This window comes from Homalodisca vitripennis, chromosome 1 (genome assembly GCF_021130785.1).
Source record: "Homalodisca vitripennis isolate AUS2020 chromosome 1, UT_GWSS_2.1, whole genome shotgun sequence".
Taxonomy (NCBI): Eukaryota; Metazoa; Arthropoda; class Insecta; order Hemiptera; family Cicadellidae; genus Homalodisca; species Homalodisca vitripennis.
The window spans coordinates 85,279,669-85,300,555 of NC_060207.1; the positions used below are offsets into that span (position 1 = coordinate 85,279,669).

General features: G+C 32.6%; 1 protein-coding gene across 3 annotated transcripts in view; it reads right to left on the minus strand.

Annotated features, from left to right (window-relative positions):
• Positions 1-20,887, minus strand: part of LOC124365961 (glutamate receptor 1-like) — a 371,078-nt gene that overhangs the window by 10,089 nt on the left and 340,102 nt on the right. For all 3 annotated transcript variants that reach the window (XM_046822115.1, XM_046822114.1, XM_046822120.1), the window contains 5 exons: positions 15,559-15,672; positions 12,457-12,577; positions 4,005-4,099; positions 951-1,174; positions 649-828 (listed from right to left, as the gene is read on the minus strand). In XM_046822115.1, coding sequence (XP_046678071.1) covers positions 649-828; positions 951-1,174; positions 4,005-4,099; positions 12,457-12,577; positions 15,559-15,672 — 734 coding nt within the window. The remainder of the gene's footprint in view (positions 1-648; positions 829-950; positions 1,175-4,004; positions 4,100-12,456; positions 12,578-15,558; positions 15,673-20,887) is intronic.

Genomic DNA, 20,887 nt, shown 5'->3' on the forward strand with positions numbered 1-20,887 from the left:
CTAACATAACCCATTGAAGCAACTAAGCGCTTGGTTGTTCCCTAATTGAGTGAACGCTGGCCTATGCTGTCCTTAGAAATAGCTCTCATGACCCGGTTATTCAGTGATTCGGAAGTTATCTTTAATATGTTATCTCCTTGTTAACATCTGTTGTCATCTCCCTGAAAACATTACAGGAGGTTTCTTAAATCTAACTTTGCTTAATAAAATTAGGCACCCTATATCCCTCTCACTCATATGAATTCAATCAAGCAGATTAAATAATATATAGTTAGATTTTTATTCCATAAAATTGGACCCATGTAAATTTTTCACACTAAAACTTATTTCCCATCGTTTAAGTGAATGGGGGTTATTTTAATAGCGACAGTCTAATAAATAGAATTGTGCACCACTTTGACATAAGTCAAAATAATCGAAGATTTGGAATGAAGTTGTATGCAATCACTTTAAACATAAAGTGGATAATAAGGCGATAATATTTTTAATTTACTTTATTGGCGCATTTTAATCTTCAGTAAACCTAACATTAAATAAATAATGTATACAATGTATATAATGTGTAGTAATGTATGTATACGCATTTACAGTAAAACTAGTTACGTAACCATACAACTTAGAAGATGAGAAAACGTGTGTACTACTTACCTGGGTGATATGTCACAGCCTTGTTGCATGAACGCTCCAAGAGCAAACCACAGACTGTTTGAGATACTGAAGTCGTTGGCGAGTACACTGGGAGCCTGTCCCGGGGAGCCCGCGTGGTGGAGTGAGTGGTGGTGGGGGTCATCGGCGTACGACAAAAGCCTCCACTCGTAAGGAGAAAATCTGAAAAATATCATGGGAATATATCGGCTAAAGAAGAAAGGGACTATGCTAAAATATACATTAAAGTATAAATCTGCTTTGATAACCGCAGGAGTCAACTGTTACGACAACCTACTATTTACCTGCTGACGATGAAGAGAACTATGCTGACACCGATGTAGGAGAAAATAACGCACACCCAGATTTCCTTGGACAATGGGTTCAGAAAACTGAAGACTCCAGGCTTCTGCTTGACTGGTTTCTTGATCATAATGCTAATGCCAAGTGACATGAACGGCTTACTGAAATCGATAACCCGTTCTCGCTCAGAAGTTATTGTCATTGGAGCTATCGCCATGTCCGCTTCCTGCAAAGATAAAAGGTTTAGTAAGATTGTTTATTTAAAATAGATGTAAATTTTACGTTAATGTAGATTCTATCATCGTATAATCATACATCTAGCAACAATACTGTACTGATTGCCTTCCAGCCTACCCCCCTTGTTGGCCACTGGATTGGCCCACTACGATTAACAAAGAAAAGTAATGAAGGTTATTTAGCATAAATAATTTGTTGATTTAATGCTAGGTGGAAAACCTGTTTAAGATTTTGACTCTGTTTTTTGGTTTTGACAGATCAAAGTCATATACAAAATTAATCCAAAGGAAAATGTATTTGGAAGATTAGGGAAGTTACTCTGATGCTCGGTATAAACGATACCCATTATACCGATAGCCCCCGAGGAAATCATGACCGTGCAGTTGTCACACGGTGGCGAGTGGACACTCCATTTGTCAGGTTGTGAGATGTGAGCGGGTGGGGAGGTGTATGTGGGAGGGGTCCTCCCCAGGGTTCCCCCACTCGCCCTACTAGTAGAAGGCTTCTCTATTCCCCACCCACCACAACTGATACATACCGCATTTATTTATTAGGTGACGACATTAACATTTATGGGATTTTCAGCAAAAAGTTAACTTTATTACAGAACTTATACTTTGTATATTGGTCGAGCATCCGTGAGAGCTCGGAACGTTTCATGATTTACTCTTAGCTCTTAATGTATTAAATGTTTAATGTACGATGTAACGAAGACAATCCACAAATTGACATGTTTTCTGGATCGACACTTACATTATTTATTAATGACTGTATATTTTGGATGTATAAATTAACTTTTTGTCGTTAAACATACAAGTGTTTACGACAGGTTTATAAATAAGGATTTGGTCCAAAACCATTTAAAAAAAGACTGTTTACAGAAAATATGTCCCATATCGTTTTGTGTAATGTGGAGATTCTCCATATAATGTCTAATTTTTTTAATAAATACCAAAATTTCTTTGCCAAGTTTTCTACAAAAAAATTAGCTGTGGTTGGATGGGTCGATTCCATGTGAATTTTGAGTAAAATTATTAACCCTTCCCACCATAGCCACTTTATGTGTAGAAAACTCGGTTGTTCCACCGTTCTCAGAGATTGTGTCTAAAACATCGCAGTGCACTCGATTGTGCACCTGATTAGACGATGAGAAAACCTCTTAACCTAGATTACTCTAAATTTTGTAGATTAGGCCTTTCTGGTTTCTAAGAGTTAGTTGTATAGGGTTTTTGAACTTCTTCACATATGTCTTTTTTGGATCTCTTCAAACGAACATGATTGCTGATTCAAGGATCTTAGTCTGTAGATTCCAGACGCTGTACGAAGAAGAAGGTGATCTGGATTCACTCAAGATAACTTCACTCATAGACAAGAAGAATGAAGATTAGAATGAAGATTTACGTCTATAAGCAGTGAATTCGAATAACTTAAAACTAGGGATTTACGTCAAACTAATTAAAGGAACATAAAAAAATAATAAATAATATTATTATCTTATTGTTATCCGTGCAAACAGCACGGTGGCACGCCTGCAGAGGGCCGGCAACAACCTGCCTATAACTGTCGACCTGTTCCATGATGGCGTGAGAACATTGAAGTGGAAAGTTAAAGGTGCAGTGCTACCAACGTAAATGGCTCCACTTAATGTCTATCATATTAAACCATCAGCTTTTGTTTGTCTTTCGCTGCTAACTTATGCCTACACATATTTGTTCATATTCTCTGTTTATTGTATACCATAGTTTATCCTATCACTATTGTTATTTTTACTGTTTGCTGTTTTGCAACATTGTTATGAATATCCCTGTTATATTATTTTATAGTTTATTATGTTATTTCTATTGTTATAGTTTATTTATTGTTCCGTTCTTTCATTATGGTATTGTTACAGTTTTAAAACATTTATATACATATTTATTCTAGCATATATCATGCCTTGCAATAGAGTATTATGTAATTTTTTTCAGCCTTTCACATGTTTTGTTATGGAGTTTTTTGTTTAGGTTAAGTTGTATAATAATTTAGTATATTGATCTTGAATGTAAAAATGGAGAGTATGTCCGTTGGAAATAAATAAATAAATCAGTTTGAAAGTGGTAGTAATTTAAATTTTCTAAATTAAAACTGTCCATTTGTAACAAATTTGCTGTTAACATTCTAAGCTGTAAATTTCATTACGAACCAGAGGATACATTATTTGCGTGAATTGATTAGAATAACATAAAGGATTCTTACTATTTTATACGTCACAAAAAAGGACACCCTAAACCTCTAGTGGACATGCGCTTCCTTAACAGCTGTTTTCAATTAAAAGTCAACATTTCTATCGAAAAGGAGATGCATTTTTCTATACATCCATCTGCTAAAATAGTCGTAACTTTTTTATTTTGTAACTAGTTTACAGAAGTAAGATATCGCTAAATTTGTTATACTCAAACTTATAATAAATCAATGATTACCAACACTTTGTAGTAGGAATAACACTTTTTTAAATGGCGCAATTTTGAAACGTTATGGTGTTATTAATTTATATCGCTTAATTTAAATATCTCTCTAATGAATTAAACACAAATGGAAATGTTCAAGTTATTTGCATTAACTGATTTGAGATTAAATTAAGAAAATATAGACCAGCTCAGACGGCGCTCAACAAAGCGCAATTCGTATGTTCGTATGAATAATTTTGCTTTGTGTTGTACTTACAATCTTGAAGTATGACCACTCGCAAAACAAATGGTACCTAGCTAATATTACGTATCTTTATTATTCAGGACATAAATAATATCATAATATTAATAACATTAATTAAAATATTTTACCTTTCTTATTAGTTCGCCGACCATTCCGTCCCAGCCACCTTTTACTTCTGGATTCTCTGCCCCATACTGGCCGTCCTTTACTATCCGTAATTCATCTGGAACACGAGAGGTAAAATATAATACCGATTGTATTTTTATTAAATGCGCTTTTTTGTCAAAGTTCAAATTTAAAATACTCTTTACAACTTCATCCACCAGGTACTGCTGAACAAAATCAGATATCTCTCTGTGTGACATTGTCCCACCTTAACTCTAGATCAGTATTGATGATAGTACACGTCGGTCTATTACGAGTATCAATAATTTCTATCGGTCAAAAAGTGGCTTTTGATTGCATGACTGACATGAACTACTCCCAGTTTAAAACTATTGCAGATATAAAATGAAACTGGAGCTGTTATGTTTGTACCTGCAATAAGAATAATTATGTAGCCTATATGATAACTGTGGAATATCACAATTTTCGGAAATTAAGAATGAGATACTGAATTTGAAAAAAAACCACTATAGAAAAATTTGAAACCCTTAACTTAGCTGTATACACTTCAAATAGAGACTTATTATCAGCCAATGAAGTAAAAAAATGGCTCACTAATAACCTAAAATTGTTCTTCATTCAGAAAGAAGAAGAGTGAATGAAGTTATTTTTAAAAAATACCACCATTTTTACACAATATCCAACACGCTTGCATAAACAATTAAAACGTTACTTTGATAAAAAAACACAAAACTTAAAACATTTACACGACCATTGAGGAACACTTTTCAAGTACTTGAGAGTCGCATTAATGATATACATGAAGTTTCTAGTGTGATCGAAACTTTACCTTTAAACACCAGTAGATTTAAAACCAAAAGCAAACCATGGATCACAACAACCAGAAAAACAGCACTGTAATCCAGTTGAAGGAAAATCCAAAGAGGAGAATTTTGCTTGCTGCGGACAGTCATGGTATGTAATTTGCACCAATCCTCAACAACAAACTAGGCAGTGGTTAAGAGGTGCCAGTAGTCAGCCCCCCTTAACTCCGTGATCAACAACCTACAGGACTTGACAAGGAACTTTACATATAAAGATCAAGCTACCCTACTTGCTGGCACAAATGATGTTACACATTCCACTAGTGTTAATATAGTTAATAGTTTTAGTTTTAGTACATTTTTTTTTAAATAACGTTCAACATTAATATGCCCGTCGTCGGTAACCCTCATATATTAAACCAAATATTTAGACCTCAATGAGAATATATGAAAAATAAATATAAAGATTAATGAGACTACTAGTAATGCAAACTCGTGTAATTTTATTGACAGAAGACCACTGAATTTTGAACATTATGCCAAATTTGGTCTATACTTAAACAAATCAGGTAAAATTTTTTTAGCTAAACTAATAATCAGTCTTTAAAAGTTAAGAAACCTCTACAGACATACAGAGAGACGTCCGCATGCCAAGACAAACATATAATAAAAGCAAACTGCCTTTACCAGAAAACGACTATACTTTTTAAATCAAATAAACCCCACAAATTTCATATAGTAATGTATCCATCAGCCGAAATTATTTTACATACCATCCATGCCTCAAAACCTAATGAAAACACTGCAAAAATGTTCAAAGCATCTTAAATAAAGTTATACAGCTGGAGTATATGAGTCATAATGCAAATCCAGACATACTTACTTTAAGTGAACATTGGTTGTCAGCATTACCTAAGTCTTAACCTTAGTCTCAGACTTTTCAGATCATAACTCATCTAACATTTAAACAATAATAAATGTTAGTAATTTATTACTAAAGAATTAAAACAGGAAAACAACTAAACACAGGATATTTTCTTAACAGTGTCATGAAATTTTTCATAACCTTCTAAAAATGGCGACTGGTTGCATGTAATTTTTGGTGAATCGATTGATGTAAATTTTTAACAATTTGTTGATAAGCTAATATTCTATTATGAATTGGCATTCAAGTTAAAACAAGAACCAAATTAAAGCTATGTCAAAATTCTAGGGTAACTGATTTGATTAGGGCAAATGCTGTCAAGGGAGCTATTTTCCAATCTCAAGTTAATAAATACAGAAAACTGCTTGAAAGAAGATAGAATCTATCTTAAAAATCATAAAAAATGGTCCTTTGTTTACTCTTTTTTTGTTATTGTCAACTTGGTTATTCATAAAACCAATGAATTGGAATCATTTACTACCCGAATAGAACATCACACTCTTATTAATTATCGCTCGTCAAGATGTAAAAACGCTAAATACTAAATAACAATTAAAAAATAACTAAAACCATGGTAACGTATAGTTAAAACTAGAGGAATTATGATTTTCTTATCTTAATTATTGTTTTGTGAATTTTAACAAAATCATCAAAGTATAAATGTTAAGCATACATTCATACATATTCTTTAATCGTTTGTTTTAAACTTCTAGTGTAGGAATTTCCTACCATGCTAAATATAGTTTATTAAATAAATGCTAACTGGTACAAGATGAAGATTTTTAAAATGGCTTGTTTTGTGTATAGACAAAGGTAGAGACTGACTAGTGCGTGTTGTGTAATAATTATGATGGGAAATAAAAGGATTGTACTGTAATATTTTATAAGTTTAAGTAAAAACTTCCATTAGGTAAACACTTCTCACAGTCCACATTTTAAGATCAAAAATGCCCACTACATAGTTTTAAATTGTTATTCTCCCATAATACGGATTGCTCTCATTTAAAATAGATTGTTTCCCTTTAATATCCTTGGTGGTATTCCATCCAGGCCTTGGTGATTTCCTTGATTTAAATTTACTATCAACTTCAATTATCTCTTTTTCGCTGACTATCTAGAGAGCTATTTCCCAATGCCAAGTTAATAAATACATAAAACAGCTTGAAAGAATATAGAACATGTCTTAAAAATCATAAAAAATAATCCTAAACGAAAAAATAGACCCCTAATTAATAAAATACAATCCTCTAAATATTGCAAAACATATCTGAAATATAATTAATCAGTAACATTTTTGTCTTAAATAAGTATTAATCTAATTATAAATGGACAAGATATTACTAGTCCAATAGATGCGAAATAGCATTGAATAGCCACTACACAAGTGTATCTCATATTATTCCTAACCAGCTTGACTTCCGGACTACAAGGCATAATTAGTTTTTAAATAATATAATGTATCTTTAGAAATATAATTTTATTTATCTTATTTTTTATTACTCTTTTTATTATTATTTTTTTAAATTAATTAATTTAAAAAAATATACTTTTGGTTGTATTTTTAATATTTAATGAAACGACAATATTTTCTTATATTATATTTTTTCAACCTTTATACTCTTAAAATTGGCCGTTAGGCAGATAAATATTATTTATATTACTGCAGGTAACTAGACGCTGACTTAAATCTTTCAACGTTACATTAACAAATCTGTGTCTTTCTTAAAATACATTTATCTGTAAGAGGTAAAGCAGGTCGTATGCTTATATAATTCAATTTGGTCCTCGGCTATTTTAACCCGCAACGTTAATTACATAGCAAGATAAATGAAAAGGGTTTTTTTACTCTTTTACGTTGACTAGGATTACTGATAATAGGATATACATGATAGACAAAGCACGGATACTATATGGAATACCATAGATCAAAAGTTTCTATTGGTCCATTTTCTTGTCTGTCTGTTAAGGAGAAATACTTTATTATCGATAAACAATGTTACGGATTGTCTTGAAATATGGAACACAACTCAGTACCAGAAACAAATGATATAATGCGTAAATGTTTATTTTATTATATATGTTTATATATTATACTCATACCAGTGTTGAATTATCTTTAGGTAAGTACTATTTAAAAAGAGGGCGTATATTCTGCCACAAAAATAAATATACTATTCTCCTAATAAATACATTTTTGTTTATTTGCAGTCGCAAGCATATGTATGTATACTTGTGTAAAGAAAATTTACAAAGAAATATTACAATAAATTTTACTGCTCGTAAAATGTAGGTTTCCCCCGTTAAAACGCATTCATGTATTATAAGGCATTTTGAAGTTTAATATGCTAAACGTTTAGCGAAGTCTCTTCCACCACTTTGACGACGAAAGCAGATTTCTGTATGGCGGACAACAGTTACGATAAATTTCGAATTAGTTAAATATTCTCGTTGAGATTTGGCTTGAAACTCTACCTCTACTACCTCTAAATCTAAATTGAAAATGGTAACAATTTGTACATTGCGAGACACACTGCGGTCCAGGATGAAGTCCGTTGTGGAGCGAACATGAAGCCTCGAAACACTGATTAAAAGTCTGGCGTGTGTTTCACCTTGTTGTTATTTACTACAACATTAGTACAATAATGTTGAAACATTTTTTAGTTTAAATATGATGTAATATTATTGCGTCAGACGTGTCCCAGTACCAGGCAAAAAGTAATTTAATCCATCCCAATACAGTTTGTTATCAAACTAAATTTTAGGAAAGAGTTAAGAGTATTAAAAGGTTATTTATAATGGCGAGGTTATGTTAGTAGAATAAATTAACAATTCTTAGCTTGATTCATACTTAATTTACTTTGTTATCTCGAATTAGTCTCAGCAAACGTCAAGTTATAAATAGATTATTACAGTTCTCGTTTTTCCTTTCCTAGGCCAGGGACATTAAATCCGTATATAGAAGTGTTTATTTAAATATAACGTTCTGAATATAATTAAGTAAAATACAAATGTATTAATTTAATTTGATTTAAATTAAAGTTTTACATTTATTTATGTAAGTGTAATGGAATATATTTAAAGGCACTAATAATTTAATTCAGAGTTTATTAAAGTTATTTCAGCATTTGTGGTTGTGTATGTGGTGAACTGTGTAAAATAGATTATTTGTATTGTGTTAAGTAATTTTAATGATATTTATTAAATAAAAACTTCCAGCTTATTTTGTTTCTTAGTGTTAACTCAACAGGTTACATATTATAATAAAGGAAATCTAATGGTTGCTAGCTCTAACTAACATCAATAATAATTCATTTTAAAAAATCTTGAGATATGAACTTGTTAGATTGCGCCCGTTAATGTTACTTAACTTACTGGATGAGATGACCTAAAATATGCAGTTATTTATAAGAAAGAACATTTTCCGTTGTTTTACTTTGCAAATTCATGGCGTTTAAAATAATTTTCAAGTAGTATGTGATATTTCAAAGTTATAGTAACTAAGGAATAGGGGGCATACCTTTTAGTGAATAATATTTGTAAGGTCTTGAAAATTTATAAAAGTTTGCAAATACAAGTGAGTTTTACTGTTATTAAATACATTACACGTACACTTGTACATGTTTCACTAGAATCCATCATGCAGCATAAGAATATACTTTCTTAAAAACAATATGGAATAAGTGCTGTATTATAATAAAAGGAGTTCTCTACTTTTTTATCCATTCACATCCCTCGTGTTATTAATATTGCACAGACGTTTGTTTTTAACAATCTGTTCTTACTGAAACATTTGTAAAATCGTTGGTAAATCTTAAAATTTACCTTTCTGTTTCCTTGACTATTCCTTTTTTAACAAGACGTATTCTAAAAGTTTCTATGGAATAAAAAAAGCTTCAACAAAAGTTTAATTTTATCAATTAATCAGAAGGTAGAGGTACACAAAGACTCATGTCACGTAACAGATTTCACTGAATTTTCAGGTAAAACTATACCTACATTATTGTTTATGGTATACTCGTAGTTCAGTCGACAGGTAACCAGGAAAAAATAAATTTTCCGCTCTCAGGTGGACAGAAAACTATTTTTGCCTGGCCCAACGAGTGATAGCCTTTAGTTATGGCCTAAATCTTCTGGAGAGCCCTGCTTTATTATCTAATTATATTTTCTATATTTATAAATAAATAAAACTTTGTTGTATATAGCTCAAATTAGTTTAGAGATTTTTGCACAAAATCAGGCTTTGCCAACGCTCAACCAATTCCTATAGATGGATTTGCAATGTTATTTAACTCGGTGTTGTCAGTATACTGTAAAATTTTAATCTACATGTTAAATATCAATTCTTTAGGTTAATCTTAGCTCTTAGGCTTGCGCGACCTGTGTCATAACTCAAATAACTCAAACCTATGTCTTCCAGTTCACACAGCGTTGAAACAATTATATTCTTGAAATATTTCGTCCTCACTGTATAGAATTATTTCAGTCAACAGATTTTAAAGTAGGGTACCAAAAATATTCACTTATGAAAGTGAGTTCAAAGCCTTATTAAGTATGTTTCCTGTTTGTTTTCAAAATAAAAACAAATTAAACAAATTGTACAAATACACATTTTTATATAGCTTAACCTGGTTGAAAATATAGTAAATTTAGGAATAATATTTCGGGTAGTATTTTTATAAGATAATTTTGAACATACATATGAAATTAAATTATTATTATTTTCATTACAAAATATACTTGTTAAATAAGTACAATAAAGAGTTTGGTGCACTGTGCAAATAAACAAACTTTTCACCATGATAAAGTAAATCATCTTGACATTTTAAATTAAAATATAAGTTAATGGGAATTTATAATAATTAAGGATTTAAATTGTGTTTACATATGTAAACACAATATAAACACAATCGAATTGGTCGAATTGTTGAATAAAGTCCAGACTCGTTTTCTTCGAGTATTGGGTGTTCGTCTTGGATACGACTACAGAATCCCCCCATTTCTTGAGCTCCAGGTCCGTTTTGATGTCCAACCTCTCCACCTTAGACGCCAGTTTCTCGACCTAATTTTCCTTTTTAAGTTGATCAATGGTGGGGTTGATTCTGCTAACTTGCTGCTGCAGATCAACTTCCTTATACCAAGAGGAACCAGATCTTCGCACGTTTTTGCACGCAAATATCAGCCAACGAACTATTCGCTCAATGGTGGTCTTGCCAGATTGCTGCGCCTTGGGAACGAAATTTGCTCAAGAATAGATTTTTTCAGTGAATCTTTGCTGTCCTTCAGGAAGAAATTATTTTATTTGATCTTTGAGCAACATTAATCTAATCTAGATGCTTAGTCTTAGGTAATATATTTGTTTTTCTGGTTAATCATAGTTGTACTGCCAATTGTTCCTGTTTTCTTAGTTTATCCCTGTTAATGTTTTCTCTTAGTAAGCTCTCACCACTGTTGATGTATTTGCTGTTGTTTTGTTTGTTATTTATTGTTGTTACGGTTATTTATTATTATTATATGTAAATGGTGTATCCGTTGGAAGAATAAATAAATAAATATGTAAAATCTGAATAAAAAACGCAAAACTAATCTGAATTTACTAGTTCTAAGAGTATTTAATAGTTCAGAAAATATTAAGCATAAAGAGAATAGCAAACAGATTCGAATATATGATTCTATGTTTAAAAATTGATAAACAATTATTTGAAAAGATAACAGAATTTCAAATATTTATAAAATCATTACACTGTACGTAGCAAAACTCTAAGGAGTTGTAATCATCTTCAGATATCATAAAATTTGTAATCAATTTATTCTAGGTACTCATTCGAAATGGTCTTATCATCGAAACGCAGAGTTATATTATTGTAACATACAACGATTCTGCATTGTAATCAAGAACGATGGGACAACACATATTTATATAACTGTAACATAACACAATTCAATATTGTGATATGTTTAGTAACAATGTATATTATTTACTGACCCTATAATTAAAATCGTGATTTGTATACATTGCAACCAAAGGAATTATTATATCAATTATGTATAATGTACGCTCATTATGTTTAACAGCTAATGATTTTGGTCAAAGTGGTTAATAATGCTCTATTTATCACTTTATCCAGCCATTATACATATTATCTGACTGAAATTGGTCAAACCGATTAATGCTTTATTTATTGCCTTTTATAACAATTATTTTGAGTTAGGTTGGGTTAGGCTTCTCTTAGCTTGGCTTGCGTTGGGTTTGATTGACTTGTATTGGGTTGTATTAGATTAGTTTAGATAAGTTATAATAACGTTATGTTACGTTCGGTTGGGTTAGGTTTTTGAAGTTATACTTCCACCCTAATATTATTACGAGTTCTTCTACCAACTTAAGTTAGCTATTCTGCATAGTGCCTGGTAAAGGTTATGTCTTTACTACGACTATTATTATTTTAGCCAAATCGTATTACCTATTCTGTATGACTGATTAAAGTAATTAATATATAACTTTGAATGGTGACCGACGTATTAAAACCACATTTATACATAATGACTGATTAATCCCAATGGCTGTAACATATATGCAGGTGCATGCACTATTGATAATTGGCTTTTAATTACTTAGATTTGGTACAAAATTGCAGTTCTATATTATTTCACCAATTGAATTGTTTATATTTACAATAAAACGGCATATTATCAATCTTATATGAATGTAGATTTACTCTATGTACTCACAGTTTATTCCAAGTCGTTTTGCAATCAGATCGGCCAGATCTTTGCAGTATCCTTCAAACCGGTCATTCCCAGTCAAGTTTTCACCTTTCTCTGGTGTCCGCAGCATTATATATGGCTCCTCCTGTGGGAAATAGAGTATTTTTGTTCTTTGATTAACAGTAACAAGAGACTCATAATAAACTAAAATAAAGCTAAACCTTTGGTTTAAAATATTACAAACAGATGTTTATCGGTTTAAGGTTTATAGCTATTAAAATATTTCATTTCTTAAACTTAAACTACTTCTTTATATATCTGCTCCCTTACAGGTAGTAGGCATATTTAAAATTCGGGTTTGCAAAGCAAGCAACAAAATAAAAAGTGTATATGATACGCAACTATGGGTTTTGAAATTTTAATCAGTGAAAAAAAACACTATATTTATTCACCTAACGCCATCACAGTGCGTCTGAACGGTATTCATAATTCAAAATAATCTAATATTCACGTTTGATAGAGCAATGAAATGTTATCTTTAAGTTACATTACGAATATTTGAAATATGTAGGCATGTTTCGTTTTGTAATAACTTTGTTACTTTTTATGTTAGTAAAATTTAATGTATCTTTAAAGTACTCGTTTTTATGGTTTTTGGATCTTCTTGAGGTTCACATTTAAAAACTTTTCTCAGCCAAACTGTGCACATTTTCGCTCAGTAAAAGTTATCGGTATAGTAAGATATAACGGTAGTAATAAAAAAAAACATAAACACAAAACTTGGACTAAAACATCCTAGTAACGGGAAATACTCGTATATGAATTCTGAGTTTCACTTTCACACTACTGGGCAACTTCACACTCAAGCGGCGGCGTCTTACATTAAAAGAATCACGTTTAACCAAAGTTATGATGGCGAAGATAAATTGAACGTAACGGCTTTGAAGATGTGCCATTAAGATAAAAAGAAGTCCAGTTTCAATAAATACCGGCTGAGATTTCACCCCGGGGGAGCTCCAATAATCGGGCCCATAAATACTGTAACTTGACTCTCTCTATTAGTTGAAGCTCTTTATCAAGCAGGTCGGCTATTTATTGCTGGAGCCTAAATGCTATCATGTTCCTACCCGAATCCATTACAAGCTTTCCTTGCCAGTATAGCAGCCTACTGTTCCCTAGCCACTTGAGATCTATTACTGCTACAAACTTGGATAGTTTTAGTCTCATCTTCATGTTTTATCAAATAATATATATTTATTACCTACAGGTAGAAAAAGTATCTATTTCATGATGATATTCATTCCATTTTAAATAAAGGTTATTGAATAACATTAATGGTATGATTATGATTTACATCTTAATTACTGTAATTAATTAATAGAGAACGCTAATCTGTTGATGTCACTCATCTGACATTGTACTTTTAACTTTGGATCTCAGATTCCTAAATGATTTTCCTTATAAATTAACATTTTAGTGTTTCAATGCTAATAAATTACAAAAAATCCTTTGATGCTAATTTTCACAATTTATATTTAGTATAGTATTACACAACTCTAATTTTACTTAATAACAATTAATACCAGAAAATCGTATGATCTTTTAACGTACTAAACTTGATAGAGATATAACATAAAGGCTAAAGGAAAAGTATAATAATTACAGAACAAAGTAATTATACTTCTCTAATAAGGCTATTAAAAAGAAGAAGAGAAAAAACTGAAAACTAGATAAATTACCAGGGGCCTTTTAGTGCACAGTTAGTAAACTATACGCGTTTCCCGGAAATTACAGTTTAAGATTTTTTAGGGTTTTAATACATTTCTTAAACATGTCACCCTACAGTAAAGTTTATGCAATGTATTCAGATATCTTTCATTTTACTGAATCTAAGAAATATTTCATACTTCAAAATAGGCATATTTTCATGCAAAAAATAAATAATTTCTCATCTTAAAAATTACATTAGTATTTTCACTAAACAATAGTAAGTAATGTATTGGATAATTCTACTTTAGAATATCATAACAGCAGAGCAAAGTTTTATAGCTGTTTGATACATTATGATGTACTTAGGTGTTGACATGTTTCATCATTATATGTAATGTTTGCTATTTAGCATTGCGATCTACTTCGTGAAGTTTGTTGGCAACTTTGCTTAGGACTCCAATACAAGACATCCAGTCGCACTGAACATCCAAGAAAGGATCGAATGGGGAATGACAGCATAATCCTGAACATGGTTTACAAAGGGAACAGTGTCCATTCAGGTGACAATTGGACCTCCCTGTGTTCAAAATCTATAGTATGAACTGGCCTGTACTTCGTTACGTAGTAGTTTTTTTCATCGTGCATTGTAAATCCAAAAGGTATTGCAGAAAATAAAATAAATTGAAAGCAATATCAATGAGGCAAAACCGGGCGATGGTTGGCAAATCCGTAAATAAGGGAACAAACTTATTCTGAACTATTCTTATTTATACTATTTCTGTATCAAACACATTTTTATTTTGCTGATATATATTTTACAATCAGTTGTATTTACATAAATCTACATTTTTCAACATAATTACAAATTATGGGGGAAAGAATACAAAATGTACTCTATATTTTGGTTGTGTCATATTCGAGTATAATGTTAGCCTTCTATGTACTTGGACAAATATAAAATATTGTTTGCTCTGCACTATCTTTGAATTTGCCTTTTATAAGGAGCATGATAACTAATACTAAAAACTACGCATTGTATCATTATACTGATAGTAATAAACCATAAGTTTGAAAATATTATACTTGAACTAAATATATTAATAGTTCTCCAGTGTACAAGTGTCTCTCTAGTGTGTTTCTAAATTATATCTGAACTTTATTCGCTATGGTAGTCACAAAAACTATATAATGTTAAAAATACAGTTGCACAAAAAATTAAAAATGCTGTAAAATTTACGAGTTTAATGTTTCTATGTATAAAGAGTTCATATTTTAAAGAAATCACAAAAATAAGTTACATTTGAACTTAATGTGAATGTTTAGAAATTACGTCAACTTCTTTTTGTACCAGTTATGTATTTGTTTTATCCATCACATACTATACTAGAATGAATCAGATAATGAATGAATACTTACCACAATCGTAGTAACGATGTAAGTTTTATTCTTCTCGATGTCACTGGGTGGTCTGAGTCTCACGTACTTGGCGGCCACAGGTGTGAACCCTTGCTCATCTGTCCACTCTGCAACCTGCAGCCAGCCAATTAGAGAAAATAGTATCAGAAACAATGGACAAGTAACAATTTTCTAGATTCAAATAAAACGTTGCGAATAAATAAGTTCTAAACAACCAGTGTAAAATTAGTAAAATTAAAACTAATCGTCCGTTCGAACCAAAATCTTGTTTCAGATTAGCTGTCCCGTACTATGAAATAAGCTCTCCAATTAAGTAAAAGTTTGTAATCCTTTTTGTGAGACAAATTAATCTTATTATATTGTGTTATCTTAAATTAGTCAGGACGTGTTCGTTGAGCTGATTAATCGGGGAATCCAAATAAATGGAGCTACTAAACAATGTTTCTGAAATGTTTTAGTAATTAAACACATTCTTAAACTTAACATGTTATACCCACAAAACGATTCAGTTTCTTTATTCCGCTGTGATTAGAATAGTGATGCAATCGTCTTATTCAAGGGAATCGTATCTATTGTCACATATCCTTCCTTTGGTCAATGACACTCAATCAGCAGCGTAAGCCCAAAAAAATGAAACGCCCAAACTGACCCTAAAGACGGAACATGAAGCATTCCAAATTAATTTGAACAAATACACCACATAGGAGCGGAACCCAAATCTTAATAAAGCATTCTCATTCATACCACGTTCATTCTTATCAATTTCATCACTTCCAGTGCCGGTGGTCAGTTTTCAGGTTTTGGAGTCACCCAATCGTATGCATAAACTCGTTAGCACTACAAAAAGCTTTAGACGCTAAATGCTTTCAAACGAGTTTTAACGTTCGTCAAGGCCTTTATTGTTTATTCTGGTAACTTGACAAGATGAGCTCCTGTTGGCTATGGTAATTGTTAGTAAATAATCATTTTGTGTCGGAAACTTTGAAAAATATCTTGTCCTCTTGTTTTATTAGCATGTATGTCTCAACCATTTGTCACAGAACATTCGCACATGTAAAATAAAGTTGTCTCTCGCGACAATCATCATTTGGAGGTTTCAAAGAGTTTTCTTGCAAAATTCAATCAACTTAAAATGAGAAACTATACAAGTTGTTGGATTTTATAGTCATTAACGCTCTGAAGAAATAGTTATTTGCGGCATTTCCCCACAACACCAAACCGTAGGTGAGATGGATACATTAAGCCGTAATATGCCATCTGAGAATACCCACTGCGATTTTCATGACTGTGGGTGCCTACGAGTTCCAGATAACGAGTGAGGCGCGGTTATTCAGATCGTGTTTGACAAGGCATCAAGGATTGTAACGTCACTTAGCAGGTTTATAGGGACTGTAAGCGGCCCTAGAACAAGCAAGACACGACTCCTTATGTCCACTATAAACGCGACAACTCTGTATGGCGCAGAAGTGTGGGCGGCCACCATGACGACAAAAAGGTATAATTAAGCACAGAGTGGAGATCAAATATAACAAGGAAGATCAGCGGAGAGCAAGGTCGCCTGCGTGTACTGCACGGTGTCGAATGCGGCGGTCATGGTGGTGGTCGGAGTTATTCCCCTTAACCTGCTCGCTGTTCAGAGATGGACGATCATTCGTCTTGCCTCTGAGAAGGGGCAAAAAAGGCATCAGAACACAGAGGAGAAAACCCATGCAGGTTTGTCAGCAAAGGTTGGACGAGGGTACGGCCGTTGAACCTTCCGCCTTAACAGAGACCTGAAAGTTTGGTGAACCGTGGCCACAGGGAGATTAACCTATACCTGTGTCAGTTCCTGACGGGCCACTGCTACTTTAGAAAATAACTACACCGGATGGAGAAGGTCGGGTCCTCTCGGTGGGCGTATTGCCCGGAGGACGATGGTGGCGTTAATAATTCATTACTCATAATAATTCTGTGTACCGAGGACACGTGGAATACCGTTTCTGCTTTCGACCACGTTGTCCTACGCGTAAATCGTGAAGGTTTGCTTGACTGACGCTTAGCCTCTCGGAAACGCTGCACGGCTCTGTTAGGCTCTTACTAATATTACAAGGAGGATCAACTTCATCCAGCATAAAATCATGCAATAAGATAGCTAGATGATCAAAATCTACCACATTTTATTTTACGGAATTTGCTTTGAGATCGAGGCTGTTTACTGTACACAATTGTTTGCGCCACTTAAGATTTCTATTACAGAATAATTTTTGATTTAATACTGAAGGTAAAGTATTTTGTCGTCAATATATTCTTTGAATCTTCCAAACCATAGTGATATTTCATGGACAAAACATAAGAATGAAAATTAGACTGAATATTATTGCTGATACTTGGAAAACAGGTATTGTATAGCTAAAACTGTATTAATCTAATGAAGAAACACACCTCTTATACCATGAAATTCATGTTTATCAAACAGTTTTATGTGATCAAAACAGTCAATTGCTTTAAAAGAGTCGAGAAACACCTTTAATTTAGAGCTTCGATCTTCTAACCATTATAGTTATTTCTAATATGCTTAGGAGTGCGTCTATGGTCCACTTACACGTTCTGAAATCAAATTGATTCTCAGAAATCAAGGTTTGCTGGTTTAAAAACTTAGGCACTCAAACCGAAGATTTCCAAATACTTTGCTCAGTTTAGTCAGAGTTGAGACAGGCCTGTAGTTATGTGCAGGCCAGATGAAAAAAAGACGTTGGGTTTACTTTTATGATTTTTAGGAGCAAGGGATAAACGTCTTGTTCTAGAAACAATTGGAGTAGTTACGTTAACGATATCTCAATGCACTTTAAGCAATTAATGAGCCACATACCCAATAAATTTATCAATTGACTGTTTAATCAGTAGATGCAGAATAATATTTTTGAGCTATCCTCAACAACAGAGCCCTATGTTTTTGAGGTAACTGGGACACGTAAGCTTTTCGTGTACCGCACAAGGTGCACGTCAAGCCATACTATCCCCAATATTGACTTTACTTTTTTTCCAAACAATTTTTAATATATTACTTGTTTGTTGAAATGACATCCATTTTCTTTACTTAGATAACTGTAACGTACTTTTTTTATTCAAGCAATTCTTTGATTTCTTCTTTTGATGATTTCGTTGATAGTTATAGAATTTAGAATTAGATTCTAAATATTAGTAGTAGTATATAATAATAGTAGATATTAGTAGTAGATAGAATTTTCCGAAATATATCGATTCTTAGCGTAGATCTCCACCACACTATTATTGGTAGAGTTCGAAACCATATACAGACGATTACTTATTATGACATCGGATAGTACTTACTGCACAGTTCCCCGGTATTACAGGCAATGGAACGACTGAGTAGCCTGCCACCTGTATTCAAACAGTATTAGGGTTAATGCCGTGGCGCGGGTCCAGGGGCTCTTGTACAGACGCTCAGATAGCGTCTATTAAACGATTATGTCAGTCTAGTCTCTCATTACGAACGTTTAACGGTACGGTAGATTATAAAATTGATTTATAACTCTTATTATTGGGATAACACGTTCAAGTATTGTTTAAAGTTTTAATTTGTATTTTTTTCACAAAAATAGGTTCTATATTATGACATGTTAAGAGTTATTACAGAGAAGTTTAATGGAAATATTAATCCAATTCTGGCAGGTGATATATTTATTTTGTAGATACATATCAAAACTGTCATGTTAATTATTATTTATTGAAATTGCCCGAGGGATTTTTATAGGTTGTCGGCATTGGTTTTACGAATAAGTTTATCACACTTCCATCCATAGATATCGCAGAGACATAATTTAAATGTAGCCAATAATAAGAGTTCAATGCTAAAATGTTGAACATTCTCGCCAAACTCAAACATAGAATAATTGTTCATGCATCCTTGATCCATTTGCCAATGTTTCCTCTACAGCGCCTAAGTAAATCTCCTGATTAGGCGATCTCCCAATCCAATGCCAAAAACTCGATAACAGTTAAAATGCTTGTCACACTAAAAAACGTTTCAAACGAGCTTTTAGCACATTGGATGCTGTGGCATTATTTGTCCCATTGGGCAGCTAGTTGATGAAGTGAACACCTGCCTGTGAAGGCAGATGTTCGTAAACTACCGTTCTATATTTACCAGTTCGGTACTTTCCTCTGCCTCTTGTCTCATATGAATGAATATCGTAGCCGGTTGTCATGGTACATTTAGACATACAGAACAGAGTTGTTTGAAAATGGAGACTTGGGAGAGTTGACAAGCGAAGTATTTTGAAGGTCTCTACAAGTCTTTCTTAAATTCAAATGAGCGATTATTCGAAACTCTTGCTTCTGCAATTTGCACACTCTCACTGGTTGTTTGCGTGGAAATGAAGCGTAATTCTCCGTCGTCAGACCCTGCGTTGGAATAATTAGTTAAAGACCCCAAAACATCAATTTCTGGGGATAATTTGGCGTAAACAAGGTCAACGTGGTCGTTCCATGTCAATCCTCGATCTAAGTGTATTCCAAGAGAATTAGTGCTGTAGACTTCTTCCAGAATTGAATCTGCTAATATGTTGACAGTGCTTTGTTCTGAATCCATCGGACACAGAGTAAAGTTAATCGACATTGGATTTTGATGTATCGTTTTACAAATGAGGCTATTGAAATGTTGAACACATTTTTTTTATTTTAACAAAATTCTGTTCTTCTTAAAGATATTTAGATATTTCACAGAAACAGAGAGTCGTTTCATCAGCATACTGCCCAGATATTCCATGGATTAGCCAATGGCATTGAAATCGATATATATATATATATATATATATATATATATATATATATATCGAAATCTGGGGTGCTTCAGAGATCAGTGTTGGGGCCGAAGTTGTTTCTCTTCTTCATTAACATTCCTTCCTGACATTTCCAATTGTACTAAAAATTCAAACCTTTGTCTGTTTGCTGACGACATCTCTCTGAGTATCGCGAACAGGGATAGTTATTGCATAAGAAAAGACATGTTAACTGAAGCAAATTATGTTCTTTAATGGATGAACTCGAGTGGATTTTTCGTTGATATCTCTAAATCTAAACTTATCCTCTTTCTTCATAAAAACTAAAAAATACTGCCTTATGAGGCTAGTATTCCTTTAAGTGATGATTTTAATAAGAGCTGCAATAGCAGTAAACTTTTTGGACTAACGGTTGATAGCAACTTGTGCTTTGACGATCATATCGATGGTCTTATATATTCTGTAAATGACTTTTTAGAAGACCATCTCTAAGTTAAGTTTAACTTTAAGCCAATTATTATTATGTTGACTGTATAAGGTTCTTGGTT